At 46.1% G+C, this 19,962-nt stretch overlaps 2 protein-coding genes across 7 annotated transcripts in view; one reads left to right on the forward strand and one right to left on the reverse strand.

The window, feature by feature from the left end:
* Window positions 1-911: 911 nt before the first annotated feature.
* Window positions 912-5,373, forward strand: LOC101748152 (sarcoplasmic/endoplasmic reticulum calcium ATPase regulator DWORF). Of its 2 annotated transcripts, XM_046898598.1 has the most exons (3): window positions 912-975; window positions 4,940-5,039; window positions 5,129-5,373. In XM_046898598.1, exons 1-2 carry the CDS (start codon window positions 963-965, stop codon window positions 5,032-5,034), a joined length of 108 nt encoding a protein of 35 aa, XP_046754554.1. In that variant the 5' UTR covers window positions 912-962; the 3' UTR covers window positions 5,035-5,039; window positions 5,129-5,373. The 2 variants fall into 2 exon arrangements, with proteins under 2 accessions (XP_046754554.1, XP_040561898.1); XM_040705964.1 differs by lacking the exon at window positions 912-975 and having other exon boundaries at window positions 1,636-5,039.
* A 6,536-nt stretch (window positions 5,374-11,909) lies between these two features.
* The window catches only part of MME (membrane metalloendopeptidase), a 39,005-nt gene continuing 30,952 nt past the window's right edge, over window positions 11,910-19,962 (reverse strand). For all 5 annotated transcript variants that reach the window (NM_001396203.1, NM_001396202.1, NM_001396201.1 and 2 more), the window contains 4 exons: window positions 18,812-18,877; window positions 16,393-16,488; window positions 15,951-16,027; window positions 11,910-13,160 (listed from right to left, as the gene is read on the reverse strand). In NM_001396203.1, the coding sequence (NP_001383132.1) occupies window positions 13,061-13,160; window positions 15,951-16,027; window positions 16,393-16,488; window positions 18,812-18,877 (339 nt within the window). In that variant the 3' untranslated portion in view covers window positions 11,910-13,060. The remainder of the gene's footprint in view (window positions 13,161-15,950; window positions 16,028-16,392; window positions 16,489-18,811; window positions 18,878-19,962) is intronic.

A 19,962-nucleotide genomic window follows, 5' to 3' on the forward strand; every position in this document is an offset into this window, starting at 1 on the left:
GAACCCCTCTGAGTTCTGCAGATGTCCACTGAGTTCCATTAGATGCCCTGTGCACCTGCTCTGTGGAATGGCTTTTGAGCAATTTGGGTTCTTTCCCCTTTGGAAGCACTCAGGAAACATCCCAGTTTCATTCCTATCTGCGCACAGCTCTGGAGTGGGATGATGGACCAAGCTGCTACAAGTCAGATCAATGTCCTCCCCTCCCTGAAGAAAGGCTTTGGGGCTTCCTGTAGATGTGTGATTCACCATGTAGGTCCCATTGGCTATTCTGCACATTCTTGGTTCTTCCAGCAAGCTTTGAGTAGAGTTCTTATTGCTCGGAAACTGCAGCTGGGGTCGCTCCAAGTGGTTGTTGTGTGGAGCTCTCCTTATGGGTGGGAAAGCTGATGATGTGCCATTTACCCTTTTGGTAGAGATCTGGCACTTGTCTCCATGTTTTTTCTCTTCGGAATTAGAGACTGCAGATTGCAGTGATTTTTGGTTAACCTCTTTGTCCTTTCCTTAGAATGAAATCATCCCTCCGTTGGAATTGCTGCCTGCTACCTACCTATAGAAGGAATGGAAGCCCATGTCTGTATGTTGTGACCTTTTGGAGTGAATACACTAAAGATGTGCATGCACATAAACGTGGCACAGATTCATCATGCAGTATTTCCTAGCTGTTAAGAGACCATAGAGCTGTCCTTGCCCCCATCTCTCTCTCTCTCCAAATAAGGACCCCCCTTTGTTCAGCTTTCTTTGAAAACAGGTGTGCGACTGCAGGAATGGAATGAGGTGAGCTTCAATCCCTTGAACTCCTGCCTTTCTAAACAATTGCAAGCATATAGCCAAAAACTGGCATCAGTAAGCAAAGCAGCTGCAACACGTTCCAAATCTTGCTCTATTTAAAGCATGCCAGGGCTCACGAGAACAACTGCAGAGGCAAACCTTAAAACTTGTCAATAAAGCCGGCGGAGGGAGGGATGGCAGAACCAGGTAAGGTGCATGATTAAAAGGCAGTGTAGCCGTGTATTCTTATAAGTCATAAACATGAACAGCACGGGATGAGAATGCTCAGCTCTTCGTGTAGAACTAATTGTTGTTCAGTGACACTGCACAGTACTTTCTAGTAAGAAAGCCCAGGCTTGCTTAGTTCTGTTAGCAGCGGTGAGCTTAAAGCAGCTCGAGTTCTTCCTGCCTCTGAATTCTACCTGTTTTCTTTTCTTCTGCTTTTATAGTTGTGATTTTAAGTTGACAAATGTAATTAAACTGAACTATGGAAATTGAGTTACATTTGACAGTAATTTAGATATATTGCATAGCTGCAGTCTGAGCACAATGCTAGGCGGTCACAAAGCAATTTAGGTTTTAACTCTGCAAAGCCCAGGGGCAGAGCAAAGTGAGCTTTTAATAATGTACTGCTTGCCGTGAGCACAATTCCACTGAAGATGAGAAAAGGCAGTTTATAAAAATGTATTTTATATTCACTGTCACTTTCTGTTGAGCTCACCACCAGAGGTTTGCACGGTGACAGAGCTGTATGCTTATGTGCAGTGTCAGCTGTGCATGGTTACTCAGCAGTGCTTTTACTCACAAGAGGAACTTATCCACCTTCATAGGTATACCAGTAGCTTTTAAAACGCTGTGCCTCCTGTCTATGGCACAGTTACCACTGCTATCTAAAAGTACAGTGAAATGCTGCTGAACTCAGGTACAACTGGGATCTAAATGCCGTTTCTTAATCCCAGTTTTCATTGGTGTCCCTGGAAATTACACTGGTATTCCACTGTGAATTAGTACTGATGTGTGTGTAACACTGGCAGAATCATTATGTCTGTACTTAAGAAAAGAAAGAAAGCGATGCGGCCATAGGTGTGACATGGAGTCAGGCTGGGGCCAACCACAGCCTGGGGCAGCAATGGGAGCCCGGCACTGTGGGACTGGGCATCACTGGGGCGTGGGTTGGCACGGCCAGGAGACCCAGACAGAAGGATTGGGTGCCAGGATCATGTGATTTTCCAGTGTGAAGCTGACAAATGCCATCAGCACAAAGGGCTGTCTGCGTCCAGACTGCTTTAAATTGGGTTTTAGAGCACCACACTCTATTGGCAGCATGGATGGAATTCAGAAAAACAGGTTTGTTGGGGCTGGCAGCCGGGATGCAGGCAGGTAGTGTCTGACATGGAGAGGTGATGGGACACCTGTCTGCTCCATGTAACGCGTGGTGAAACCACAGGCACCCTGTGCCACCAGACATGGGCCATGCGTCCTGCGTCTAAAGCCAGCAGAGTTAGTTGGAGGATGGAGCAGGAGATGTGTGCTCCTTCCCTCCCAGGTTTCTGCTGACCAGCAGTTGACATCGTTGTGGTACATCAGCATCCCATCATGGGCAATTCTGGGGCTCCTGATCTGTGGAGGCACAGCACTCAGCGTGCTGTTTGTTGTGTGTAGAGGAGCTCTGCTGTGGCACAAAGTGCCGTGTTTGCCACTCTGACCTGCCCCTCTGCTTATTTCAAGATAAACTCATTTCTGAAATAGAGAAAAATTACTGCAGTGGGGGAAAAAGAAAGTAATTCATACCTAGAACGTCATACATGGGTCACAGTAAGATTCCTTTATTCTTGCTGCCATCCAGAATTGTCCTGTTGGTTTCGGTGGGCTCTGGCCCAGCAGCTGGGTTTGGTTTCCTTGGCCTGTTTAGGAGCAATGCTTATAGTTGCTCCTCAACAGCCCATATTTACCTCGGTATCCTGTTCTCATTTGCATTCATTACAACAGTAGTTATAATGAATCCTCACATTTTAGGATTGTAGCTGATTACCTGCAGGGGTCAGTAAAGATTTCTTTCCAAAACGCAGTTCCTTAGGAGTGCTGCTCCCCTGCTGCTGTCCCACCGCCCCTCACCTGAGCTCAGCCTGAACGCTGGGCAGTGCAGATGCTGTCTTTGCAGCTGTTGGTGTGCCCAGCCCTGCTGCGTGGGGAGGGTGATGTGTGCTTGTCAGATTTAGGCTTGGGATAGTTTTCCAAAGATCGGAACCCTGCAGTTTGTCACCTTCTGAGTGATGCCTTGCAAACGGGTTACCCACTGGATGTCTCGTGCAGCCTAGCACCCAGCCTTGTGCGCATGCTGTGCTCCGTGCTTCAGCATCCCCTGCTCGTGGCATAAAGCAGTCCTCACACGGTTGCTATAGTCTAACCTGGAGTATCTGCCCCGTGACATGCAGGGGATCAGAGCAAATGATCTCATGGTCATATCTGCTCTTAAGCTATGAAACACAAGTAGTCTTAATGGCTCCCAGGAAACTCTATCCCTCAGAGCCAGCTGCTTGCTGCCCATGACAAATGCTGGGCCCAGCGTTCCTGCTGACCCGTCAGTGCTGGCTTGCTCCTCTTACCTTTCTGCATTTAAAGTGGATCTCACATAACAAAACACCATATCCAGCAGCTATATTGGCAGCCAAGCAGAGCTCTATCACAATTCTTCCATGTGACCCAGTAGGGTCCAGACCTTTATTTGTAAAAGGATCTTTAGGAGAAAAAACAGCAAGGAAAGAGCAATGATTCCCAACAGAAGGACCTTTCCCTTTACATAGAGTCAAACACTCTGTGAAGGAAACAGGCAGGGATTCTCCTGTGGCAAAAGGACACTCTGCTGCACAGTGAGATTGTATCCTTGTGCTGCATGGCTGCTGTTTATATGTCTTATGTTTTAATGGCAGCGCACAGATTTTCTACCTGTATACTGTTTCCCTCTTGGTAGATATACCATGGAATACCGGGCAAGCCATGGCTGTGTCGGGTGGAGTTTTTTAAGAGCAGTGTGGAAAGCCTTAAATTATTCAGCATCCCTCTGAAGTCTCTCTGCTGGACATCAAATGTGCAAGGTGTTGTGGAGAGTTTTACATCATTTATTAATCCCTTCCAAAACCTGGGAGTCTTTTAACTGCAGAATGTGGTACTTCTGCGTTCTGCAATATGTTGGTAACTAATGCAGTCCCTGAGGTTGATGTGCTGCTTACTGGCAGCTTCTGCTATTTGCTACAAACTGCTGGAAGGGTCTTTGAAACTGATGCTGTCCAGGTACACGTTTATAAGGGCTGTTCCTGCTTTCTGTGTGCTGCCTGGAGAACCACCACCTCAGTTTGCCTCCAAGCTATTTATTAGCCTGTTTTAGTTCTTAGTGGACGGAACAGACAAGACATCAGATTTCTGTGGCCTAAGCAGACAGGTGGAAGCTTCTATTTTCTTACTTTAAGCTGAGGGAAACCCTTGCAGTGAATATCCTGTCTCACTGTAGGGCAGGAGAACAGAGCAAAGCCAGGCACTGCATACAGAGCACTGAGATGGGTCCCTGAGGCACAGCCCTGGGCAAACACCCCTTTGGGGCATGAGAACTCACTCAGCATCCCCTCATTGTGGCTCCAGGCATATTAATCTTAAATTAAACAGGTACAGTATTACATATATATATATAGTATATATAAATATTTAATTATATTATATATGTATGTGTGTATATATATAATTGCTGCATTTTTAATTTGCTGTTGCCAAGCTCATGAGACTTCTAGGAGGTGCTGTACAGGTACACATACATTCAGGGTATTCAACCTGAGTCTGCTGTCCGTCCAGTCCAGATGTTCTCCCGATGACCTGTGGAGACCAAGGACAGAACAGTGCTTCTGTCTCTGCTCTCTGCTTCTTTTGGAAGTGTTAAGCCTTGCACCTATCTGATTGCAGAGACCAGATTGTGGAAATGGCTTTGGGTTTTGCTATGTCTATGTAGCAGGCCTGCCAAGACATGGTGACTCCATGCCAAAAATAGCAATTGTAGATGTGGCCTACACTCACAGGTATCTTTTTTGCTTTGTGATAATAACTGCTTCATTGTATTTAGTGCAGTGCATTCACAATCAGTGTAACATGCCCTCTCTGAAAAAGATGATCATTCCTCTTTCAGCCCAGCTCCCACTTTCGCGCCTTGTGGTACCCATCCTGCTTGCAGTTGGCTGGATAGTGGGTTGTGCACTGATGGTTTACATTGTCTTCTCCTGACAGAAGTAAGTGACCTGCAGGGGATCAAATGCCATCCACGTGTTCTTCGGTGTGCATTGCTACCTTTTTCAACATAACTTTCTTTATCTTACAGGACAGAAGAATTTACGATGACGGTGATCAGAAGAACTTGAAAGTTAATTTGGGATGTCTAATAACTAAAATATGTTTTAAATTAATTATTTTTAATATCAACACCGTAGATATTGTGTACACCCTTTTTATCTACAACAACTCTCATCAGCTCACTCTTCCTTTTGCGAGCAGATAAAACAAACAGCACATCTCTTCCCCGCAGCAGCCTGCCCTACAGTCAGGGGTCGGAAGGGACCCCCGGAGCTCCCCCCATCACGCAGGTTCCCTGCAGCAGGTCATGCAGGAAAGCCCCCAGGGGGATTCTCAGTATCTCCAGAGGAGATTCCAGCACACGTGGGCATCCTGTGCCAGTGTTCTGTAACCTTCACAGCAAAGAATCACACAGAGCCACAGAATGGTCTGGGTGTTAGAAGGGACCTCAAGGATCACGGAGTTCCAACCCCCCCACCACACACAGGGCCGCCAACCTCCACATTCCATAGCAGCCCAGGCTGCCCAGGGCCCCATCCAACCTGGCCTTGGACACCTCCAGGGATGGACGGGGCATCCACAGCCTCTCTGGGCAGCTGTTCAGCACCTCACCACTCTCACAGTAAAGAACTTCCCCGACATCCAACCTAAATCTTCCCTCCTTCAACTTCGAACCATTTCCCCTTGTCCTGCTGTTATCTCCCCTTCCAAAGAGTTGCCTCCCCTCCTGTTTGGAGGCTCCCTGTAGGTCCTGGAAGGCTGCAATGAGGTCACCCCGCAGCCTTCTCTTCCCCAGGCTGAACAAGCCCAGCTCCCTCAGCCTGTCGTTGTCGGGGAGGTGCTGCAGCCCTCTGAGCATCTCTGTGGCTTTTCTGGGTGCCTATCAACACTTGGCATTGAAATGTACAGAGCTAAATTATCAACAGGCTAATTCAGCTTCAGCTGCTTTTTGAGAGCGGAAAGATCTGACTTGGAAAGACACAAGTACTCCCACACTCGGTCCCTTTGGTCCTTAGCTCGTTCCTAGTTTCTCTGCTGCATTTTGCCTACGGATCAGACCATGTGATAATGAACTGCAACCGCTGCTCTCACAGCGATGGTGGGGCAAACAGAGCCGTGCTTGAGAGGCGGCTGCTGGGCGAGGGGAACGAAGCTCCTCCCCGCCAGGTTTGGAGGGTAACAAAAAGAGGAGGAACCCAAGAAAGTAACGCGTTCCACGGAGCGCTTCGAGTGCCCTGAGCGGCCACCGGCACCCGTCCTCAGTGCAGAGCTCCGGGCCTCCCCCTGCAGCACAGCCTCGGCTGGGCAACGGCAGGGCCGGGAGCCACCTGTGGGGGGCGGAGCCATGAGGGCACAGGGCGGGGCGGGAACCACCTGTGAGGGGGCGGGGCGGGAACCTTCTGGAAGGGGGCGGGGCCGCAGGAGCGAGGTGTGGGCTGTGCTCAGGTGGCGGCGCTCCACGTGGGGTCGGCGCTGAGCCCGGCGGCGGGCCTGGGTCCGGCACAGAGCAATCAGGGCTTCGCTGGACCTCAGCCTGCAGCACGGACACGGACACGGACACAGGTAGGAGCTGTGTGACAAAACGCTGTTTTTATCTGTTTTTATCTAAATGCGGCGGGCTGCCGCCTCGCGCTGTGCTTTCCGGCTCTGGGTGTGTTGGCTGCAAGCAGCGCTGTGCAGCCGCGGGGATGGATCGGCTGTGTCCGGAAATGCAGCTGCGGTGCGGCTCTGCCGTGTGCGGCTGTGCCCGGAGCCCTCGCTGCCGTCAGTGGCACGTGGGGTAATCGTCTGTATTTTAAAACGCTCCTTTTACGCGGGGCTGTAGGGGAGGTTGGCCGCTGTGTGAGAGCAGCACCCGGGGTCCTTTTTGTGCAGGCGTCGTTTGTGCTGAGCGGCTGCTCCGTGCAGCGTGGCGGGGCGGAGCGCTGCTGTGGTGCGGGTGTTTGAGCTGGGAGTCTGCCCTGGTTGTGTTCCAGGGCATGGGGGTCGTCTCAAAGGGACAAACTGACTTCCCGGATGGGGTACGGCTTCAGGCTCATGGATTTTATGATCAAACGGCAGCTCCCGGCGCTCCGTACCTTCCTGTGGGTGGGAGCGGCAGGAGGTGATGGGAGCAGCTCGGCGTTGCGGTGGGGTCACCTCCTGGAAGGCGGCTGCGATGGGAGCGTTGGGCAGCCGAAGCAGGCTGGTTGGTTGAGCCCGGCCCCAGAAGTCGTCCTCAATGGAGTAGGAAGTGTTGTAAGCAGGTGGAAGCGTCGTGGTGAGCTTGCAGCCTTCTGTGTTGGGTCTGGTTGAGGATGCGTTGCAGAAGTGGTGCACTCAGGGCAGCTGCAGCTGCGATCCCCGCTGTCACAGCCCTTCCCTCGCCGTGGTTTGAGTCGTGCTTCTGCCGCCCGTTTTGTCTGCGTTGCCATGGCTCGTCACGCTGATTGATTAACGGCTTTGCCGCACTTCATCACCTCCTGGCTGCCCTGCCGGCACACAGCACACGTGGGCATGCGGCCCAGTCCTTAAGAAACTGCAGCTAGCATGGGATGTCTGAGCACCTGCAGGGCATCTGTCTTCTGCTCCTGCACTGTGTTCTCTTACAATACAAACTCATGCTGCCCGTGCTAGCTCTGATGTTCAATTGATCTAACCGATGTTCTGGCACTCTAACTAAAGCAGTGTCAGGATATCTAAAGGATGCTGATTGAAGAGGATACTTGGCAGGCTGGTTTGTGAAGTGCCGTGCAGGTACCCCAAAGGTACCCTGTGCAGGATGGTCTTTCCCTTGTCAGAATCCAGCCTAGAGTAAAGGTAGGAATTCTGAGATCCTACAGAACCCAAATTGTACAGGTTTTTTGCATATGCTGTACTTGCTTCTTTGACCTTGTCTTCTGTATCCAACATCAATATATAGCAGTGCTTGTATGTAATAAAACAAAAGTGGATGCTGCACTGTGTATCTGCTACGACAGTGATGAGCACAAATACTGAGTAGGCTCTCATTCAGTGTTGTACTGGTGTACCGTCATAGAGACACGAGGCTTGGAGTAGATGTGGGGCAATCAGGTGGAAATGGATCAAAATCTTTCTGATAATCTTAAAACTTTATCAGTAAATCCCCATGTAAGGAAGGAAGGCTTAAAGAAGTGAAATGGTTTACATGACGTGTATTCTCACAAAAGATTCTTTCTGTTTTCTGTCGTTCCCATCAGTGCAGTGTGTGATGCTACGTGAGTGCCGGCATGGTTGGTGGAGGACACCCTGAATGGTGGTGCTGTCACCAGGAGGTCGGTGCGGAGCAGCAGCTGGGAGTGGAAATTCACAGCTGTGAATATTGTCATGAGAAATGTTGTCCCAGATATGTGATGGATGGATTCTGTTATGTTCAGCTGTGTTTGTATGGTACCTGTAAAGCCTGTAAGAGGTCTGCAGTGTGGGGAAGGCAGTGCTTTTGTTCTGTTGCTGAGTACAGGAAACATTTCCCTTTTCTGAAGTAATTACGTTTGGTGTGGAGCACGCTGAGCATTTCTCATCTCACAGCTGAGTGTCAGAGGCAGTGGGCAATACAACACCCAGCTGAGCGTACGTGAGGGAGCATATTCATGCAAGGGCACAAATCCAGCTTTGAAACCGCTACTGAGCCCCAGAGTTTGGGCTGAGCTCATCAGGACTTGTTTCTGTTAAAGGACAGAATTTACACATCTTTGTCACTGCTGTGACTTCTCCCCATGGTAGGTTATGGTGTCCTGGTGTGCAGTGTGAGCGGTGCAGCTCAAGGTAACGCAGGCTGAGGGACACAGAGAGACACATGGGGTCTGAATAATCTGGGGGAAATTCTGCTTGGTATCAAAACTCAGGATATGTATTTTTATTATTATTATTATAGCCACTTTGTTTTCTGAACTAAATGCTTTCTATTCTGTGAAGCACTGCTCCAGCTGGGGGAGGTTATTATATTCCATGAAGTAGCTTCAAATTCTGCCGTGCTCACCCTGCGACTGACAAAACATGCACAGCTGTGATTCTTCTGGAGGAGAATTTACTCCAATATCTGCTGATAAAAATGGTATTTTTAAAAGCTTGGTTTAGGTTAGTGGGATGATTTAAACCTCAGCAGATGACTTTTGAGATACTTTGTTTTAATCTCCTTCCATGAATGTGACCACCACGGATTTTCACTTAACTGAGATCTTGAATTTTCTTAGAGCTCAGCTTCGTCCATTTGGAAGACACTTGGTGTGGTTTGAAGGCAGCTAGTGGCAGTACATCACGTCTCTAGATGAGTGTAAGGTAATTGCCCTGCTCTTTGCCAACCACACTTGTGCATCGGGGTTTGACTGCCACTTCACTTTTCCTTTAAAGCAGATAGATCACGTCTAAATTTGTTAATTGTAAAGTCACTGTCAGCATCTGCCACTCGTGAGTGTCACTGGTGTTGGTGAGAGGCCAGGAGCTGCCCAGGCACTGTGGGCCCACAGCCGTGTCTGTGTGGCTGCCAGGTCTCAGTGCGGTGCGGGTGGGAGGTGATGCTGGTTGATGCAGAGCAGCGCAGCTCGGAGGCAGAATGTGTCCCAGGGGGTTCTGCCTCACTGAGGAACATCAGGTCCCTGGTGGCTTGAAAGAAAATGAGTATTTAGCAGCCTTTGTGGGAGTGTGGCCATGGGCAAGTGACTTGGAGGGATCTAGTCAGGAGGAGATATTCCATGTCTGTCCACAAGTCATGATCAATTTAAATATTCACTGGATATTAATGTAGATATCTTTCTTTGTGGAATGGGATGCTCTTCCAGAAATTCCTACCCTTCCTGGGCAATAATGCTGTCCTTTTTTGCTCTTTTTTGCATTATTTGACTCTTCTTGGCTTTGAAAATTAACATAGAACTCACCTGGTAGGGTACACTTTTACTTTTCTTCTACATGCTGTCACAGATTCCTCCTATCTCTGTTTCTCATGTTAGCTTCATTCTGTGCAGTTACCGGTAAAAAAGAAACCCCCTTTCTTAGGCAGTGCAGCCGAAGCGGTGAATGTTACAGACAGGGGAGGTCTTCAGCAGCACAGTGCTTCCATTGGTGGTGCCACACTGATTGTTTCTGTACCTTTCAGCACTAAGTGTGCTGGTTTCCTGAACAAGAGAATCCTAGAAAGCAGCAGTGCAGTTGCCTACAGGTTGTGCTCCTGATGTGAAATCTGTTAGCGTGCTTACTCAGGACTGCAGAAGCAGCAAAATAGGAATGCCACATTGAGTGATGTGTTTGTCAGGCTCTGTTGCTCTTGAGGCCTTTGGTGGGTGCTTCCTGTGGTATACCTATAAATATTTCCCTGGCATTAACATTCTAAAAAGGAAAAGCCTCACTGGTGCTAATTAGTTTGCAAGCTGTGATAAAAGGGCTGCACTGCAGAGCGTGACTTCTTTTGTGTCCTCTTGGTCCCGGTGCGTAGCTGTCTCCCAATGGGGCTCTTTCAGCACTCATGCTCCCCTGATCCAGCTGCTTTGGCTGGGAGCAGAGCCAACCTCTCTTCATTTTCCCACCAGCTACAGAGGAGAAGAAGGAAATGAGCAGCCTCATTGCTCCATAGGTTTGGTCCTATGCTTAGTGGGCCCACTGAGCTGTGTGAAGGAAGGAGGGTGGTGGTCTGGGAAGGTTTGGCTTTGGGGCATATGTAAGTATGGCTTTTACTAACAAGAGTCTTATGGCTCCTGCTATGTCTCATTCCTTTTTCTCTAAATTTCCCTTAAAAATTCCAACACCAAATCCTGCAGTGTCTGTAGGTTGTTTCCCAGATCTCCATTCACTTGCTGGCATGATTTCATGTAAGGAAGGCAGGGTGTACGTGACCACTTGGTAGCCAGCAATGGCTAGTGCAACTGCCTATCTTCTGCTTATATGCCTTGGAGTTGGTTCATATTTCACACACTTCTCTCCAAACTCCCAGCTCAGTATAATGGAGGAGGAGAGGGGGAAAAAGAGATTGATGAAATGGATCTGTTAGGGAGAGAGTCTTATTGTTCATGAATGTAAACGTGGAATCCAGGTTCAGGGTTTGTTTCTGTAAAGAGTATCTGTTGCCGATCTGGCCAGAGCTCTGTCAGGCCCTTCCCTGTAGAGCAGCTTTATTTCTGACTGTGATACTGAAAGAAGTGACCATGTGCCTGTAGTGTATGTGAGTTCCCTGCTCCGTGAGGAGCGAACGTGAAACAAGAGGCAACCCATTTTGTGTGTGCATAAGGTGATTCAGAAGTGAGAAAGCACTGTGCTGTGCACTGTGCTTGCTCTTGAACATTAGAGAAAGGAATCCATCTCTCCAACAACAATGTACGTGCTCTTCTGTTTTGTCTGTGCAGCAGGTGAATGAAATGTTAGGCAATAAGTATGTCAGAATATTGCTTATTCTGTTTTTAACAATACACTTTTTTTAGTTACTTTCTGAATTCCTTTGCATTTATCTGTAACATGGGATGATGGTACTCCCTCTCATAGCTCAGTGGGCTTGAGTTTATAAAAGATTGAATTTTATTCAGATGTGATCTGGTTAATGATGGAAAATACAAGGAGACCTAAGAGAGATACATGAAGAGGGAAGAAAGGAGCTCAGCAGAGAGGTGAGAACCTGTGACACGTATAGAAACACACACGGGGCAATGCGCTTCTGTATTCCTGTAAAGAACACACACTGCATTTGGTTTGTAATTTCAGTTTATTATCAAAATGTTTTTATCAGATGACAAACTCAAAAAGCTAGAAGGAACATAGGTTTTCAAATATACCTATTGTAGCAGTCATCTGAGGTATCTGCCACTTATTTTTGGAAATCTGTTTGCTTTGGTATACAAAGCAGTTCCTTTGCAATCTGCATGATGATGTTCAGTACCTATCATTGCAGATTTAAAGCCCATTACCTTCTCATTTAAAGCTCTGTTATTGTAAGCAGCTGGGCAGCTTTCCTGGTGTGAGGACTGACATCCATTAGAGCATATCCCAGTTATGTGCAGGATAGAAACCCCCATTGCTGAGATAGTCAGCTGTGCATGGCAGTACACTTATTGGTGTTCTCCACCGCACATCTGTTTTGGAGGCTCTGTCTTACTGTCTGACTCCACTCATTACTCTAGTTGGCCGCTTCTGTGCAGATGCTGATAAAATATATTACAATAGTTTAAGTCAAAAGTGTAACTCAGATTTAAATACAAAAACTGTGATTTATACATTGCTAGAAACTTTAAAAAAGACCAACATTAGAGAAAGCAAGAAAAAGCATAGAAAATTGTGAGGGTCTTTGATCACCATCCTACAGATTATGCGTTCAAAAATTAATAAATTACCTACAGTTTCAGTTTGGCTGGAAAGCAGTAAATAAACTGTTGTAAATGTGAGTTCAAATAATACACAACGGAATAATTAGCGAGGTTATTTAACTCTGGCACGTCTCTGGACTCCCTTTGTATAAATGGCTTCAAGTAGAAATGAAAACATTTGGTAAAACAGGTTTATCATAACAGCAGAGGGCACAAAGTCTGACACGGGATGCAGACTGCTGCCTCCTTATCGTATTATGGTCAATACCGTGTGCTACTTAATTCTTCCTTCCTCTGCTCGATCAGAAATATGCATTCAGTGGGAGATCATGTGTGGTACTTTGACATTTAAAATCATAATGCAAAAGGCCATTGGCGGGTGGGGAGCAGGGTTAGCTGTGAGTGCAGTGCTGCTGTGCACGGCGCTGTGCATCCTGCAGGGCTGGCTGAGGAGGAGCAGCGGTAGGCACGAGAGCTGAGCGCTGCCTCGGTGTTATCCTTCACTGGAGGAGCAGATTGTTTTGGTGTGGTTGCTTCTTTTTTGCCTGCATACTAAGGATTAAAGGGACTTCTGTAGCATTTTTCTCGCAATTTTCTCCCCTCCGCCTCTTGTCAAAATCAGATCATAATTTCTGTTTTTCTGGAAAGCTTCCTGAGCTGCAGACTGCACAGCTCCATCACCAAACCCGGCACTTCTTAGCAGGATCCATGTAGCTTTTCGTGGTGCATGAAAAGGCTTCAGAAAACTCCGGGGAGTTTTGCAGTGATCCTATGACCCTTTAAAACAAAACAAGAACGTTGTGGCATTTTTAATTCCCTTTCTTTAGTAAGGAAAAAAAACCAATCCAACCCAAACAAAGATCCACATTTTAACCTTTATCCCCATCACATATTGCCCATCCTCAGTTTGTGCTGGCGTTTGTTCATAGCTCTGCTTTGTTGATGACTTTCCTGGCATCGGGAGAATGAGGCCCTGAGGTGGAGGAATGGCTCTCCCTTCTCAGGGAATGTTCGCTTACATTTTTACCCCAATCAGATTTAAACCGAGAGGATTCTGTTTCTCTGGGCGTTCTCCACAAATGTTTCAGTGAAGGAGTTTCTTGGAATAAAGACTCAAACAAACAAGAGCTCTCCAGTGAGTACAAGGAAATTCCAGCTGAAGCAGTTTGTGTGTGTGTAATTGTGAACACGTGTGAGCGAGGAGCCGCTCGGTGCTTTGGGAATGGAAAGGGAGTGCAGACATACCTACATGGGGCAGCAGCTTCAGCTCTGAATGTCAGACGTGGATACCAACACACGTGGATGTGAGCCTGCAGCTGAATTCAAGCAAGGTGTTTCAATGATCCAGCAGTGCTTCAGTGATCTATGGACTGCAACTGCTGGAATGTGATTTTGCCAGAAACAGAGCAAAATGTATTCTGGGCGTAAATGTAAACTCTGCTTAGATTTGTGATTAACAAACAACGCAGCAGTGGGGTGAGAATTCTGCTTCCTTATCCAATATTCCCAGAAAGGTAAAGATCTGGTACGTAGCGCCTGCTGTGTTTTAACATTGCATATTAATGCTCAGATACAAGCTCTGTTCTGCTGCCTTTGAGGATTTGATCTAAACCATCTTTCTGCTTACTTCTTTTATTGGTGGACAAACAGCTCTACCTGTCCAGTACTCAGAGCTCTCGACTCAAAAGCTAAAATTCTTCTATGCAATTAGCAATTTTTATGAAGCACTCTCTGTCCCACCTCTAGAAGATGCAGCCTGCAGTTAATGTAGCAGGTGTGTGAAAAGCCAAAAGATAATCCAGCCAAACTCCATCAGGCTCAGTGCATTGGGAGCCCTCATGTGGTTTTAACAGCGTCACAATGCAGTCATCTTGTGGGTATGTCTTGTGTACTGAAATGCTTTCCTTCTCAGGGCTCTTCTGTGGGCCTCATCCTGAAAATTACCTCACCTTCTGAAGACATCACTATGGCTCCTCGTTAATATTTGTGTAACTGGATATAAAGTTGATAGCCTTTCCTACTGATTGAAAAACAGCACAATACAGAATGTAATGTGTTCAGGATGTGCACAAATACGATTGTGTGAAGATGCTGAACTAGTGGATTTTGGGGGACTTGTGATTCATACAAATTCGGTTTAGAAGGGAAGGGCAAAGTACAGCCTCATAAAGCACTGAGACCAAATTCAGCTGAGCGCAGGACTTTGCACAAATGGCCTCTGTGAGAGATGTGCAGAAAGTACAGAAACCACCCACAGAGAAATGCCAGTCAAGCAGCAGCTGAAGGAACAGTCACTACTTTCACCAGATATTTGAGTACGTGGGACAAACAAGATAGCTCTGTGGTGAAAGGCCATTGAAGGAGAGAGACTGAAATTAATGCTCTGAACTGTATCAGGAGAGATATCAGCTCTTGTGTATATGAGGCTTGGAGATGACAGTTTTTCAAAGCCATGAGATACACTGTGGGGTCTGCATTACTACATCATCTCACCACATGGGACCAAACAAAACTGTTAGACTAAAAGCACTGTTATGCTACCTATCAGTAGGTTGCTCTGGCCTAAAATGAACAGATGGCCCCTAAGACTTTAACTCTGAACAGCCAGCCTTCTGTATGCCTCCACTAAATTCAAGCCCACCATTTCTTGGTAAGGCTAACTGGAGATACAGGAGAGAAAATGCACGTGTGTGTGTTGGTGCAACTCACAAAGGATTGCGTCTGTTTGAGGATAAGTAGCCTTCCAGCTAAAACTCTTCTGTTACCCTTGCAAGAGGAGAGAACACAGTGATGTTGTGCACCACCTGGCACAGTGGAGCCCTGCGTGGGGCTGCAGGCATTGCAAGCAGTGCAGCTCATGTAGCAGTGAGGACACCAATCCACCCTGCTGCAGGAGAACGTTTTTCTGGCTCTGGGTAGGAAAGGAGTTCCTCCCTCTGATGATCTTTAGGCAAATAAAGGCTACTCACAAAAGGCCACTTCTCTTGTGTTGGTATTGTTATTTAAAAGAAGGTGGATTATTCTCTAAGAGTAAAACCTTCATGCTCCACTGGTTAATTGGAGATTCTACTTGTGCATTTACTGGCAGCAGAAGTTCACCCATAAGCCTTTATAAGACCCCTATCAGGAGCTGTTGTGAGGGCAAGGAGACTTCTGAAGAGCAGTGCACTCTGTGCAGTGACTGGGACTCCCCTGTAACTCTGATGTGCATTAGGTAACGTGGTGGTTGCTGTGCTCTTTGACAATGGCTGCTCAAAGCTTCTCAGCAGCGCAAGCAGAACTGAGGTGTATGGCCATGAGAGGGAGGCCAGCTCCCCCACAGCCCTGTTCTGCTTGTGGAGCTGCCTGGGACCTGTTGTGCCTGTTTCTATCAGCAAAGCTGTGCTGGGACTGGGCGGCAGTCTGCCTACCTCAGCCATTTGCCCTGTGCTATCTTAGTGCTCTGTACATGCTTAATGTCTACCCTGGTAAATGAAACCTAGCCTTCTGTTTAGGACTTTTTAAATTCAATATCTGGAAGCTGTGCCATATTAAGGAATTACACTGAAGATTGCTACACATGCTGACCTGAATTTGCCTGGGCTGTGCACGTCAGTTTTGATGGAGTTCACAGCATATTCTGGTCTGTATGTTCCACACCATACCTACACATAACAAAAAAAAGCATTTGTTAGCAATGAGATTGTCCAGGAAGAAACCTGCTATCATTTCATGATGAAATACTTAATACTGTGAGATTAAATTTCATATTGGTACATAATAAAACTATGTATTATTATTCCTAAAATGTATTCTTATTCTCAAACAAAGGCATTGATGAATTCATTCATGTAGGTAGGATGAACTTTACCTAACAAGACTTCAGTTTCACTACCTTGTAGAGAACACTGCTGAGCTTAACAGCTCTGACAGCTCTTAGTAGAACTAAGAAGCCAGCCTGCTCTTCCTGATGTACTGTTAAACTGTAACGGAGTGATCTGCACAGCCTTCAATCAAGCATGTGAAATACCTGTGCAAAGTTCAGAAAAAACAGCTGCTGATGGTTCATGTCCAGACCAGGGAGAAGTTTTTCTTTCCCATTCTTTTTCACAAAGTTCTCATAGGCCTGCAAAATGAATGTGCAGAAATGTTACAACTTCCAATCTATACAGTCTACATGAAGTGATGACAAGGAGGAATATCGTGGACAGTTTATCACAAGCTGCCCAGGCCATCCATCCTATTGCGTGCTGCTTTTCAGCAGAAAAAGACGGGACCATTCCTTAGTACTGCAGTACGAGTGGCCTGCCTGTATCGATACGGGTTTCGCAATGAGTGGACTTCATGGTAGAGTTGTACACCAGGTTTACTGCCTCATTTACATTGGATTAAATAGTAAGAGGAACAGGCTTAAAGAAAGCAATTTACTGTGACCAAAAGAAAAAAAAAAAAAAGAGAAGGTTAATGGAGTAGTTTCAGCAGGACAGGCACATCCAGATCACTAGTACATCTTTGTGTAACCAAGCAACTTTTTTATAGAGGAAGGAATTTAGGATGCAAATGAGTATGGTGTTCTGAAATACAGTAACTGTGGAGAATTAATACTGCACTTCATCAAGCTTTATGATAATTTATGTATTAAATTCCATTGAATGGTTACATATTTTCCTAGGCAATCCTTTCATGGGGTTAATTAATGAATAACGGAGTATGTTCTGTAAAAGAAATGGCTGTGAGAGTCTCTTCTATTGACGTAGGGGTCGGCGTGGTGAGGCCTCAGCAAGCTCTGTGCTAAAGCAGCCTCCAGGCTGTCAGTGCTCAGAGCTGTCTGTATGAGGCTTTACCTGCAGCAGCTGTTTCCTGCATGTTCTGTGGGTCAGGCATTACTGTCAGTTACCCTCAGTTTGTACCTTGTATGGTAAAGGTGAATGTGGGAAGGCACGGTGCTGTGCTGCTTTCTAAAGCACATTCCCGAACAGAGCAGAGCTGATGCATCTCCCTGAGTCCCAGCATGGGACCCCCAGCATGTGGGTCCGTGGCTCAGTGACTGGGCTGAGTACCCCAGCCTGCAACAGTGATGTCCAAGACAATCCAAGATGTGATCCAAGGATTAATTCCTCCTGCACTTACTCATCTCTCACTCCTACCCTTGTTCTTTCTTGTCCCTAATGAGGTAAGAGATCTGTGGCAAAAAGCTTCAACAGTTGCAAAACTGTTGCAACAGCACACGTGTGTGGTGTCTTGTTGACTGTTTTTTTTCCCTTTCAAATATTTATCAAATCCATATATATCATACAATGCAGAGTCCCAAGATCCAATTTTACTAGCATAAAATTGATTCCGCAGAGAGAAGAAATCAGTTTTGTCAATTATTTGATGTTGCATTATAAAAAGTTGATTTCTACAAGTAAACCTCTTGGTTTGGCTTGGTTTTTTAAACAAATTGCAAAAGACTTTAAAACCTTCCCATAGTAAGAACAACTGCTTTCATGTTTGTCATAAAGGCCGTGTGTCAAAGTGTGTTGTTTGTCTACCACCACTTAAAGAAAGATGTTGGCAGATTGGAGGAATATTCTGACTAAAGGCAGTGCCAGGCTGCCAGACAAGTAAAGTCAATCCCTGAAGTGTAAGTTGAAGTAAGTGCAGTCAACAGGTCTGCTGAAAAGGCTCCAGAAATTTTAGTCATTCACAAGCTGAGCAAGATACAACAGTGCCACGGTATCGCAGAAGAGGCAAATACCATACTGGGATGTATGAACAGGAGCATCTTATAAAAGTCACAAGAAAGAATCCTTATACTCTACTTGGCATTGGCCAGCTCTCAGCTGGAGCACTCTGTACTGTTTTGAGCACTGCACTCAAAGAAAGACATAGACCAACTGGAGGGAGTCCAGAAGAAAACAGCAAGAATGAGCAGAGGTCTAGCAAACATGACCTATGAGGAAAGATTGAAAGAATTGGGTTTGTTTAGTCTAAAGAAGAGAAGTCTGTGCTTTACATAACAGTCTTCAAATATGTAAAAGGTGGCTGAAAAGAAAGGAATAGATTGTTCTTTGTTTCCACCATTGAAAGCAAAGTTGTGATAGTGTTCAAACTACAGCGAGGATGTAGTGGATCTTCTCTTACAGAGTGTTTGAGTGGTTGGCTGTGCCTGCAAGGAAAATCATTCTGTTCCTCCTTCCTGGTGTAGAAAAGCTGGTGAAGACACGTAGCCAGAGCTGCTCGGTATCATCAGTTTAGTTTGGTGATTGTTCAAATGTGGCCTGAGACAATTAATAGGATGAAAGAGATACAACAGTTGTCAATGGTTTTAAACCATGCTTTGATGACAGAGTAGGTGTGGTCCTGTCCCTAGCACAAAAACAACGCTGCTGCTTCAAATGCCCTGAAAAGGATTGCCTTAACCTATGATGATTTCAGCTAGAATAAAAAAAATGGATACTTCTTACCTTATATGCTTGTCTAACACCCCCGTTATCAGCAATGTTTTCTCCTAGTGTGTTGATTCCACTCAGCTGTAAAAGAAAAAGAGAATACAGTCACTGGAAAGAAGAGCTTATCGAGGATCTGGATGCCAAATGGTGTGCCTAATTCACTTCTAAATGTGGAGAATTCCCTTAAAATCTCAAGTTGTAGAAGAAGACTGTGACAGAAGGAATCTCAGAAGTCTCCTTTTCCCTGATCTCAAAATCCATGCAGACACTCTTGTTTTCCCCAACCTTCCTCCTCCCTGCACAGATGGCTTTCTAGGACCCTGTATCTCTTTTACTCAGAATTTCTGATGCTTAGTTGTGTGTTCATTCATTCTTCCTATTTTCTCTGTGTTTTTAACACTCACCTTCTTACCACAGTTCCTGTTAGGTAAAGGAAGGAAGATCAGTCCATGTGGTCTACAAAGCAAGTTAAATCCAAACTCCAGGTAGTTGTAATTACCAGTTAACAGACATCAGCAAATCTGCTAGGAAGTCACTGAGTATTTTCCTGGATATTGGGCAAGTTAGGTATCTCTTTGGTAGCAAAATGCAGAGGATAAAACTATTTAGCTGTTAGAGTCTTCATAACTCAGTGAGCTATCACTAATGGTGATAAAGCTTTGGTAATACAAGAACTATCAGTTCATTTTTAAGACATTGTACTTCTGACCTGCAGCCCAAGACACTGTGTTACAATATTCAAAGCCGGAAAATTGAACTTAATCTGTGAAAAATGGCAGATAAACATGCTGAAAAATTCTTTTCCTTTAATGGTCTCCGTGTTGGTCCCAGCAGTTTAAACACTGATTAGGAAATCCTCAGCACAGGAGGGTTTATCTTTTCCTCATTCAGTTCAATGGAATATATTGTCAGCCTCTATAAAAACGTACAGTAGTAGTCAGAGGAATATCTTCTTGTATAGCAGATACAGAGTCCTGTATAGAATCTGCGTAGACAGAGCTTTCGCTTCCAGTTGCAGTTGTACAGCCTGCAGTCAATGGGAACAGGGCTGGCCTCCTGGTCAGCATGAGGAATGCCCGCCTCACTACTGCCTGCCTGTGTGTGTTACTGACTATTGATTGGTGATGTCAGACAGACCTGATCCTGCAAAGTGTTTTCATGGAATT

This window comes from Gallus gallus, chromosome 9 (genome assembly GCF_016699485.2).
Source record: "Gallus gallus isolate bGalGal1 chromosome 9, bGalGal1.mat.broiler.GRCg7b, whole genome shotgun sequence".
In the NCBI taxonomy this organism is placed as follows: domain Eukaryota; kingdom Metazoa; phylum Chordata; class Aves; order Galliformes; family Phasianidae; genus Gallus; species Gallus gallus.

Bases quoted from the DNA above. Each gene is read 5' to 3' on its own strand.
- LOC101748152 (XM_040705964.1), top strand. From the start codon at position 4,792: ATGCCAAAAATAGCAATTGTAGATGTGGCCTACACTCACAGGTATCTT.